Here is a 12,402-nt window from a genome sequence, read left to right on the forward strand (position 1 = left end):
TATATATATACTCATTAACGCCTTCTGATATTACATCAGCTACACAGTAGTCCATATTTGACCTACTGAACATATTTCTTACCCAAGTGTACTTGATCATGACCTTTCTATACATACTCATTGCCTCACTCTGATGTTACTTCAGACATATGTAGCCCATATTTGACTTGCAGGACATATTTCTGGCAAATTAGTCCTCAATAATGAACTTTTTATACAAACTCAATGATTCCTTCCGATGATACGTCAGCCATAGAGTATTGCATATTTGACCTAATGGAAATATTTCTGGCAAATTAGTCCTCGATCATGAACTTTCTATACATACTCATTGACTCCTGATTATATGTCAGCCATGGAATATTGCATATTTGACCTAATGGACATATTTCTGGCCAAAGAGCACTCGATCTTGAACTTGAACATTATCATTAACTCCTTCTGATGTTATGTTACCCATCAGTCAGTCCATTTTAGACCAACTGAACATATTTCTGGCAAATTAGTCCTCGATCAAGAAATTGACTGACTCATATAGAGTATAGCATATTTGACCTAATGGTTTTCACCCCGACTCTTAATGCATTGTGTTTCCTTCTGGACCATCAGTGAATGTTTGCAGCTTTTTTTAATAGTTGTGTTTGAGTCCCTCAGTTATCCTCAGTGTGAAAAGATGGATCTCAAAATCATACAGTCATTGTTGGAAAGGGTTCAAATATGCAGAAGATGCTGGAAAATCAAAGAATTTGCAGGACATAGAGGATTTTTCTGAAGAACAGAGGTCAGTTTAGCTGCTCAGGACAAACAAGGGACTCATGAACAATCATCACAAAACAAACAGTCGTGGATCATCCAGGTAACGACACAGTATTAAGAATCAAGGGTATGTAAACTTTTGAATGGGGTCATTTTTTTAAATATATATATATATATATATATTGTAAGGAACCCCGCATCGGCCCAAAAACGGAATCCGACGGCCTGGGCGAAGGTTAACGCGTGTATGCCTTTTCAGCGCATCTGTGAAGTTCACTTAATTTCACTCGTTTAATCTGACTCCAATTTTAAATGATTATTACTCTTAGGTTTCGTTCCCAATTGGAAATTAATCATTTGTTATGTATTAATTTTGATTTTTGATTATTCTGGGTATCTCATAATTTCAATTATTCGTTCATTACGGTCTCATCATCGCTTAGAGAAATTCACATCGGCCGACTGCGTTCTCACGGATATAAATTCGCCAGTTTATGATCTAGTCAGAGGATGCAGAGTTAACTAATGCATTTGAACCGCCACATGCTTGTTCATACAAAAATACAGTTTTCTTAGTCACGATACTGCAACTTGCTAATTCAATAACAGACAAACTCAAAAAGTCCCATGATGTGCCAATATGCTCCTTTCATGGGGCTCTCTGGCTTGGCCTGTCCTGACGCAGATTTACGGAAATGACGGACTCCATAATCTACTGGTCATAATGATTTCAGAAGAATCCAGAGTAAATCAGATATAACATTTTATTTGTCAAGTAAAAATGTATCATGTCAATTTCATAGTTGGACAATTAGAAGCCAATTCAGAAATAATAAATGCATAACATCAACTGAAATGCACATGCACACAGTGGTGGATTAGTGTTTGAAGACACTTGTCCACCACTGTGTGGGGGCTTCTGGCTACAGAAAATCCCCCCTGACTGCTTTGCACTTTACCTTATATACCAAGACCAGAACAAAAGGATTGTACATTTTTATTACACCAACACCTGTTTTGGGGGGAGAGGAGTGGGTTTTCAGAAGTGACACCACCCAAAAGGAGGACAGAATTCTCCTTAGTTTTTAATCTTCTTCATAATACCAGTGACTGCTGTGAAATTGAGACCATTTTACCAATCGCACTGAGACATTTAAAATGATACCAAACATGAAAGGAATAAACAATAGATACACCAGATACATTATACTTCTTGGAGAACTTTCAGTGACTTGAGTCAGGGGAAAGGAAGGAGGGTGTGTGTGTTTTGGGGGGAGGGCTATTGCCTCCTGTAGATGTGTGAGGGCAAGGCGTTGTCCTATGCTATTTCTTTGAGATCTTCTCTCCAGATAAGCTTTATTGCTTTATTGCAGGGTGCTTGATCTCAGTTTTTGTCTTAGCAGGAAAATCAAGTCTTACAATATATATATATATAAATAAAATGATAATTTGTTTATGATAGAAAAGATAACTTGTTCATGATAATTGTTAAGAAAAACAATTGGTTTTGAAAAAGCATTTAATAATGAATGTAATAATTGTTCATTAAGAAAAACAAGACAACTGGTTTTGGAAAAGCATTTAATGAATGAATGTAATAACTGTTCATTAAGAAAAACAAGACAACTGGTTTTGGAAAAGCATTTAATGAATGTAATAACTGTTCATTAAGAAAAACAAGACAACTGGTTTTGGAAAAGCATTTAATGAATGTAATAACTGTTCATTAAGAAAAACAAGACAACTGGTTTTGGAAAGGTAGATTGTGACTTAAATGTGTTTTATAAGATAATTGTACTAAGAGCATGCTAGTAGAATAGTAAGGAAAAAAACATGTATTAGTAAGAAAGGCAGTTATTACTGTTGAATGTCTTGCAGACAAAGCGCAGGAGACAACAAAGAAATGAAGGGCTTTATATAAGCAAATCCTGAGGTGCTTTCCAAGGCTTATGACAGCTCAAGATTTCAGATTTGATAAATTGTCCGTAAAGGACTAATGAATTAGGAGGGGATCTACCATAGATCATGACCTCAGAATTTCTGATAGTCTTTTATAGACGAACAAGTGAAGATAACGGCAGACGCTGATTCTTGAGAACGGCCTCTCTGGTGTTAGATGACTTGCTGTTAGCACCTCCTGCAGACAACCGATTATTACGTGGTTTTTATTGTTATTTTATTTTACTTTGTTTTATATATTAGTACTTATAATTAAGAAGCTCGCCTGCCAAAAAGTCTCTGATTGAGCTGAACAGACCATAGAGAAGTCTTCTGAGACCTATTTTGTAAGTATGAGATTTCAAATACTTAGGTTGGGTAAAGTAAGTCGATTCTGTCCTAAATCATGAGAATAATCAAAATAAGGTAGAAGGTAAAAGAAGGTAGGGATAAAAATAAGGATAAATTTATCCACCAAAAAACAATAAGTTTATTAACAATAAACAAATTGTATTAAATCAAGACCACTCTCAAACCTCAAATCTTTCCAGCATTCAGCACAAACATGAATAAGAAAAACCTATAATATAAAGTTATTTCATTAAGAACATTGTTTATTGGATTGTACATTGGTTTTGCTTTTGTTTGAATGCAAAACTGAAAATGCTATTACGTGATGATTGCCTTAAACATCAACACTTATCTTAAAAAAAAAAAAAATCTCTGTGCAGTCCTTGCAAATGTGGCCATGTCACAAATCTCAAAATAATAGTGATGATTAGAATAAGACACTTATGAACTCCATTTGCATGTCTATTAAGCCAGGATCATTTTATTGCACACAGAAATTTCAAAAAATATTTTAGCCTTTCTTGTCATTTTCCTTTTTTTTTTTTTTCCCCCTTTTTTCTTTTCCCCCATTTTTCATTTTTTTTTTTTTTAAATAAACAAAATCAGAACAAACTTAACATTGTGGAGAGCAAAAGGACATTTGCAGTGTGCAAACCATGGATTAAATAACATGACTCTGAAGTGCTGTTTTCAACCATTTCCTGCATTCTCTGTAACATTTACAGACCTTCAGCTGCATGCCTGAAAAAATAAAATAAAAATGGTCAACATTTGTGTGACATTCATATGTGCTATTAATTGGCATTGCACATGAGTAAGGCCAAATATTAAGATAGAAGAATAAACAGATTACCTGCCTTACAGAGCTTCCTCATTTAGTCGACAATTCCTTGGCTTGATGAGCCTGAAGTACTGCTACCGCCTCTTCAACCTAAAGAGTACCCAAAAAAACAAAACAAAAAAAAACAAACCACACATCACAATGATCAAACAAAAACTGATCTTTACAGGTCTTGAGTAATTTTTCCTGAGTTGGTGAACCTTAGAGTGCAGGGACTCTGGAGACTCAAGCATGTGCAGAAGTTCAGAGTTGTCAATCTCCAGCAGCATGCCTGTGATCTTTCCTGCAAGTGCAGGATGCAAAGCCTGGATAAGCGGATATAGCTGCTCACCTGTATGGGATAGCAAGCAATTTAGTTATTTTAATTATAATATGATGTAGTACGTAGAACTTGTGTGCTATATTCTAAGTCTTTTGAAGCTATACAATAACTTTATCTGCCGTTTTACACTAAATAAGTCAGACACTGTAAAGTGCAGCACTCTAGTCTTTTTCTTTACTTTTTAAGCAGTATTGCTCTAAAGGGGATGGATGTATTTGTTTTCAATGTATAAATATTACAGTACTACAGAAGAGTAGTTTGTTCATATAGTTAACAGGGGTGTACAATCCTGGTCCTGGAGGGCCAAATCCATGCAGAGTTTAGCTTCAACTTGTCCCAAAATACCTGCCTGGAAGTTTCTAGTAATCCTAAAGGACTTGATTACATTGGTTTAGGTGTTTAATTGGGGTTAGACATAAACTCTACAGGACAGTGGCCCATCAGGAGCAGGATTGGACACCCCTGCTGCTGTACTATTTCTAGTAATACCCTCTCTACTGAAAAGTATTATTATTTCAAGTCACCATCACTGGTTTAAGGTGAGATAAAATGATTCAAAGTGCACACATCTTCAAACCTTTAATGTTTAAGTGACCATATGTGTGTGTGGGTGTTAGTGTATAAAGTACCAAGGAGTTGTTTCTGCTCTTTTAAGGGTGCAGCCGCCAGCATTGAGGCAGTAAGGGGTTCCTGGCCTCTCACATGAACTGCCGGCTCTGTATTCTGGACCACCTAAAGAAAAAGAAATACCATTATACTTCAAGTACATAGATATTTCCCTATTTAGCCTGGTTCTATCAATACTGCATTGGCTCACTATTAAACTGTATAGCTTTTAAAATCTTGCTAATTACTTACAATTCACTAAATGGTTTAGCTCCCCAGTACTTGAGCGAGCTCTTAACACATCTAGAATATCAAAATCAACTGCAGGTGCTAGATCCTTTTCCTATTTGGCACTTAAACTTTGGAACAGTCTTCCTAGCATTGTTTGGGAAGCAGATATACTCTTTTAGTTTAGATCTAGACTAAAAACACATCTCTTTAACCTGGCATACACATAACACATTATCAATTTATATTTTCACACCCGTTAAAGGATTGTCAGGCTGCATAAATCAGGTCAGCCGGAAGCGGGAACACTTCCTATAACACCCGACATGGGAACACTTCCTATAACACCCGACGTACTCGTTACATCATAAGAAGAATGACATCTACGCTAAATTAGTCTCTCTGTTTATTGCGAAGTTTACCGTAGTCAGCCGGATCCGGGCCGTATCCAGATCAGATGGAGGACCTGCGCCTAGACACAACCACACCGCATCCCTGGAATGTCAGGTAGATTGTGTAAACTATCCCCTGTAAAGGCCTCATCGACAACAGCCAGTGGCACAGATCCTCAACTAACCATACCGTCGTGATGAATCCGATCTTCAACCAGATGGAACTGGATTTAATATTTTGACTGTTCTGATCCCAATCAGACTTATGACCCATAATTCTGCCTGAATCATAATCATGCACTGTTCGTTATTGGCCAGAGGAGAACTGGCCCCCCGACTGAGCCTGGTTTCTCCCAAGGATTTTTTTCTTTTCCATTTTTGTCACCTGATGGAGTTTGGATTCCTTGCCGCTGTTGCCTCTGGCTTGCTTAGTTGGGTACACTTGACATTCAACTTGATATTCAACAATGTTTTTGGTCTGCCTGCACTGACACCATTCTATCCAAATTGAACTGAGCTGGACGATGACATCACTGTTTTCTCCAGAGCTGCTGTATAGATAAATGAACTACATTAATAACTTTTTTTTTTTTTTTAAAAACAACAGAATAAATCAATACTGAACTTAAGCTGGACAACGACTCAATTTTCTTCTAGAGCTGCTGTACAGCCAAAATTATTTTCCTGTCATCACTCTAAAGCTGTTTTGACACAATCTGCATTGTAAAAAGTGCTATTTAAATAAAGGTGACTTGACTTGACTATTTAAATGCTTTAAGTGTTGAATCATTACATTGCTGTAGTCTAAAACTAAACTTCTAATATACTTTATTGCTTTTCTGTTGATATCTAGTTTTTTTTTTAAATCCAAGTTTATTGATTAAAAAAAAAAAAAAAAAAAAAAAAAAAAGGTATAAAAATGAGGAATGCTTCAAATGGAATTTGTGTGTCATCCATTGTGTTCCCTCCGAGCTGATCTTCGGTTTCACTTCTTTTCCGATGTCCCACTTTTCTTGCATTCTGGTTGGACCAATGTTCTACTTGGAATGCATATCGATATGGTCATGGTGTGTAGCTGCCAAGAGGTTCTTTTCAAAGTTCCGAAAAACATGTGCCCTGATTGGTCTGTGGACCGGACCACTAGCCAGTGCATTTTGCAAAGTGGGGGAGGTGTGACAATAGTGTACAGTGCTTTGGGGAGTTTGACAGCAATTTGTTTTTCGGATTATCACCTGTGCATTCAATATTGTCTCTATCATCAACACTTTAATCTGCACGGTTTTGCTTCGAAGAGGTAAAAGCAAACACCTGTATGCTTTGCTAATGTTTTGAGCCTTAAGTGGCTGACGTCATGTAAAACTGTGCAATTGCATTGATTGTGGGTTTGAAAAAACCAACAATACTTGCGCAATAATTAAGCTTTTACTCCAACTATAATGGGTAATATGATTAACGTAGTAAAGCAATGGTTATGACATTATCTTAAGACAGTTACTATACTATACTACCCTATAGTTACTGTAGTACAAAAACATGGTTAAATTTTCCACAAGGCTGTGAGGTTATCTATGTGTATTATTAATATTTGCATGCATCAATATTCTGAATATTCTAAATTTTCATTTGTTTGTTTTTGGATTTTGTCTTGTAATTCAGCTGACTTGAGCTTATTAATGACACCATTGTCTTTAAAGCTGCTTCACAGCAGAATTTGAATCTAATTATAACTTGACTAATTATTAACACCGTTCATCCTGATATAACAGCTCAGCTTCTGCAGCAGAGGAACCATCTGAAGATATACTTGCTGCACATGTAGATGTTCCAGGATAGCATTACCTATTCTTTCGTGGATCTAAATTTGTGGTTTAATTTAAGAACACTGTTCTTTTGTACATTACATAACCTGTTTTATTATGTATTATTAGTCTTCAGATGGATGGTTTTGGAAACAGTATGGTAGGTGGTGTACTACACCTTTTGGTCATGCCAGCTAACATGGCTTTCTTTGCTGTCAGTATATGCTAAAGATGTATTGACACGGCTCCCGGAACTAAAGGCCAGGGTGATCTCCATCTATGGCTCCATTCTAAAGATGGACTCCATCTTCACTATTAGTATAGATATGCCACACAGACGCATGCTACATTGGCTTTCCATATTAATACTATTTTAAAAAATCCTATTCCAGGTCACTAAGAAGCTCGCTGGTGAGGCTGCTGGAACAGCAGCAGGGTCACAGACATAGGCTCCGATTTAGGTTTCTGCCAGCGAGTGTCCACACTCCATAACACACCCCGCCCCCAATATTCCCCAATTACAAATGCACCTACATCTTATTTTTGTTTATTGGAAACTTTCCAGTGTCATTAAATTACCAACCAAAAATAAACATTTTTATTCACCCCTGTTTCCGTGATCAAACGATAACTGGGCTAAGCAAGGTGACACAAATGTATCTCCACGTGATGGTGCACTTGATTAATTCATTTTACAAAAGTTATTCATGTCTTATGAAGAGAAAAGCACGGACTGCAAATACATTACAAACATAGGCAGATTGTGTGTAAGGCTGGGCAAGGCTTAGCCTTCCCCTGGGACTGGCGTGGAATTTTCTCACTCAAACCACTGCCTGCTGCTGCTTCTAATTGCTTTTAGAGGGAAAAGCTACCCATAACTGCTAGTCTAGGATCAGTTTTCTCTGTAATAATAGGATATTGGCAAAACAAATTTGGCAAACGATCCAGTACACATCGGTGTTTGCAGTCTGGAGAACATCAAAGGATTCTATTTTTGCTGTGTTGAGCAATATAGCCAATCACAAACATACCTGTTATATTTTTAATGCAAGGGCCAATTAGGGGTGTGTACGTTAGTAGGAACTCCAGTGTTTTGAGCGGTGAGGGTAATCAGCGTTCGCAAATCCGCTCATTATAACAAAGTGTAGACATTATGTAAATAAGAGATTCATTGTGCAGTCAGCTTCATTTATTATAAGAGAATGCTGTGAGATCAAAAGTTGTCACTCATCTTATTTCATTGCGATTATAAAGGGAGCTTTCTTCATGCAGTTTTTGCCATGCCAAATCCCTAATACAGTACGGTTGTTTTTCTGTTAAATTTAACAGTGGTTTGTGAACATAGACACTTTAATACATTTATCGGGAACGTTTACGCTGGGATGTGAAGGTTGTATGATGACATGTAAATTGAAACTATAAGGAAATTTGTTTAAGGGGAAGCGCATCTCCTTATCCTGGTTCACCCACCACTTATGATTACCAACCGAACTAAAACACATTCTTTCCATGAGTGTTGTCCCGAGTCTCTCTCTTGCTGATATACCGGATGATTTTGGAGTTACGTAAAATGCAATTTATCATTGTGCAAAAAACAAAGCACAAGCTTTTGTGTCAGATTATATTGTAATGCTAAATAGAATTGTGTGTATTTATGCCTCGCTGGGACCCGATGTGCAATCCACCAATCAGAGAGATTCCCGAGTCTCAATCTCAATCTGATTGAAAAAACAAAAAAAAAAACAAAAAAAAAAAATGAATGGATAATATCTTGTGTTTTTCCATCAGCACCTATGGTCACAGATGTGGCCAGACCACCACCAAGGAGCTGTCAAGGCACTGCCATCGCACTCATGGGGCCCAGGAGACCAAGCAGCTCATTGAGAGGCTGTTTAAGGACTTCATGGAGAGGAACAGACACCATGAGCATTAGGCTTCTGGACCAGAGGCCTCATGTATGAACCCATCCCCCAAAGGACCAACTTGGGCAAGGGCCTCAGTAACCATGGATGCCAACTGATAAGATATTGCCCTCATGTGGAAAAGCAAAGGCCATAGGAAAAAACCCATAGCCCTCAAAACAGACTCTTCTGCCTTCATTTATAGATGAACTGATCTGTAAATGAACATGCATCACAGGACATTGTGCTTATGATTTTAACTTTGTCTTGTAAAGTGTCTCTTGCGTTGTATTTTCATTTTATGTATATCTTATGAGGGAACTGCTAGTTAAGGTAACCCTACATACATAGTGTCTCCTATCAAATTAATGCTCATTTAACGACTCACACTTTCACATATGTCACCTCTTCATAGAATGCAGTGTGCATTTGTTGTATTAATCGGAGTATAAATAGACAAACCCACCAGGCCCATTTTAATCAGGCCAACACAAAGAGCCGTAAAACGCCCCCACAGAGGAATTTCTTGCTCGGAAATTCCACCTATCTCATTGGTCAGGTCAACCCTAAGAGGTGTGACTGCTCCCAGACTTTAAAAGGGCACTGTCATTGTGACCGCCCCCCTCTTGCTTCTTTGACTGTCTCAAGACACCTCCTGCTTTGTGGCCTCTCAGGCCAAGGCCTGTAGGCCTAAACCTGCACTCCAGCCATGTGCTTACCTAGAAGAGAGAGAAGAATCTTTTCCCACTAAGAGTCAAACTAACCATGCAAGTTTGCCATTTTTTCTTCATTCAACGCAGGAGAAATCGATTGCAACTTCAGCACCATCGGACCGAACTCTCAGGACTTTCTACTGCAACAGTATATTCAGATATTCTTCAAACAGCTAAGGCATAATGCAAGTATCGTACGATATACTAAATTGCTGCAAGTTAGTTAAAGTTGCGAACCACTTTGTTAACAAAGGAGGTTTGTAATGATAAGCTGATGATTCTTTCCTGGTTAATGTCTTTTCCTGTTCCCACTTTCGGTTTCACTCCATCACTTTTCATTTTATATATGAATGTGTGATTTGTGTGTATGTGTATGTTACTTTAGTTATGTGTTTGTGATTTAGTTAATAAAACGTGTGCACAATACATATTTGGTTCTGACTCCCTGCCTGCAAATAACTGTCACTTAAATGATCGATCTTGCTACACGCTCTAAGCGCTGTAAATGCTAAGAAAGAATTATTTTTCTGTGGCCATGAAAAGTACCCTTTTCTTAGAATTAATTAATACTGAGTGTTCACGAGATGAACTGATTGATTGATTGTAATGTTAATGTAGTTACATCAAGTTAATCTGATTGAGCTAATTATGGATATTTGAATTAGTTAAAGGGGAAATAATAATTATTCATAACTTATGACTAACTCGCTACATTACAATGCCTTGTTTTACTATGCATTACGTCATCTGCATATCATTTCCATGTATTTTCCCATCCACGTGACCCCGTGTTTAACGGTACAAGACATTAGGAAAATGAATATAAATGCCGTCACATTACATTGCTAAAAATAATTCACTATCCCTGTCTTGTTTAGAAAAAAATAAATCAAAACTGTATATAATACTGTTCAGAGAAAGTTCAGTGAAGAGTTATTCTCATTCTTTTCCACTGGCCAAATAGTATTTTTAATCGTTTCAAACAAATCAAATATATGCTATTTTTCCTATAAGGTCAACATATATTTTAGGATGTTTATAAATTTTAATGGAAACAGATAGGCCATATTTTTGCATTGTAAATTATTGTCTGAAAAATAAAATAAAACATGCATATCTTATAGCTTCCTTCAAAATCTATCCTTCAAATACAATGGTATTTTTCATAATACTGGGGAGACCACGAAATACATCATCATTAGGCAACTGTCTGTCTGTGCACGACACCAACAGCACACCTGCGTTCAGCAGATGTTGTACAGTACTGTGTACAGTAGCTACTCTTTGGATGATCACAGAGAGATTCCTTCAGTGTCTGTCATTATGCCATTATGTTGCTTTACTCACGTGAAAATATTCTCTCAAAACATGAGTTCTGCTATTTAGAACAATTTAAAGCGAAATTATCATGCGGCAAGCAATCGTCGCTGTAGTTAAAACATTAAACCAGCATGCCATAGGAAAAGTGTTCAAAAGCAGCGCATCTTTTTTTTTTTTTTGCAAAGGTCCCTTTAGGGACTCTTTATAATAGTCAAAATGTGTAACAGTCTAAATCTAATGTAAAAAACAATATTTATAATAATTTAATGCTCATTCATATATATATATATATATATATATATATATATATATATATATATATATATATATATATATATATATATATATATATATATATATATATATATATATATATATAGAAATATTGTATTTTTAATGTAATATAGAATTTTCCATACAGTATACAATATTTACATATTTAAATATAATATTTAATTTAATATAATTTCAAATATTGTATTTATTTTTATATACATTTTATATTTTAATATACATACATTATAACAATAGCACATAGCTACTTAATAGGCATGTGTCATGCTTCAGAAAGCACATGGCTGCTTATGCAAGCATCAAACACCCTGCCAGGTCCGCCCCTCAGGCCTGCCCCCCGATTGTGCTGAATTCAGCAATTTCTTTCATTTTAACAGTACAAGCATCCCTCAACCCCACAGGAGACCCCATTGAGGTTTGGGAGGCACTACCTTGCATTTCAGGGCCATTGTGTGCTCCCTGTGGCGCTTGGGGGCCACAGATAAGATCCATCACGTTCTGTTCCATTCCGTTACACTCCATCTCACAGTCGTGTGCGAACGGTCCCTAAGTAGCTCTGAGCTCGAATAATACTTGCAAGCGCCACACAAGCTCCGCTTCACAATAGAGTTCTGCTTGAATATGGAATGAGAGAATACAGGTGTGCATCTTAAATTTTACCTGGTGAACAACAGGAGCTGGAGCATTGATGACCTGCTGCACATTTCGGACTCCTGCTGAGTACTTGTATTGACCGACTCCTCTGACTACAGCTCCAGATCTCCCACCAGCAGTCTGTGTCCCAATATTGGCTAAGCCAAGAGAGAAACAGGCACAATCAACAAGAAAAGACACTGCACATTCCAGCTAGCAGGACACACAGAATGACACTAACATCCATCAACTCCAGCTTATTAGATTAAATGCATATATGTACCAAAGGTGACAGAGGTAGAAGGCTC

At 37.1% G+C, this 12,402-nt stretch overlaps 1 protein-coding gene across 5 annotated transcripts in view; it reads right to left on the reverse strand.

Moving 5' to 3' along the window:
• Positions 1 to 3,282: 3,282 nt before the first annotated feature.
• pabpc1l (poly(A) binding protein, cytoplasmic 1-like) overlaps positions 3,283 to 12,402 on the reverse strand; it is a 36,981-nt gene continuing 27,861 nt past the window's right edge. For 4 of the 5 annotated variants that reach the window (XM_051903477.1, XM_051903478.1, XM_051903474.1 and 1 more), the window contains 5 exons: positions 12,122 to 12,252; positions 4,838 to 4,940; positions 4,087 to 4,217; positions 3,899 to 3,976; positions 3,283 to 3,786 (listed from right to left, as the gene is read on the reverse strand). In XM_051903477.1, the coding sequence (XP_051759437.1) occupies positions 3,917 to 3,976; positions 4,087 to 4,217; positions 4,838 to 4,940; positions 12,122 to 12,252 (425 nt within the window). In that variant the 3' untranslated portion in view covers positions 3,283 to 3,786; positions 3,899 to 3,916. The remainder of the gene's footprint in view (positions 3,787 to 3,898; positions 3,977 to 4,086; positions 4,218 to 4,837; positions 4,941 to 12,121; positions 12,253 to 12,402) is intronic. The other variant, XM_051903476.1, reaches the window with a different exon arrangement.

Source organism: Ctenopharyngodon idella, chromosome 8 (assembly GCF_019924925.1).
Source record: "Ctenopharyngodon idella isolate HZGC_01 chromosome 8, HZGC01, whole genome shotgun sequence".
In the NCBI taxonomy this organism is placed as follows: Eukaryota; Metazoa; Chordata; class Actinopteri; order Cypriniformes; family Xenocyprididae; genus Ctenopharyngodon; species Ctenopharyngodon idella.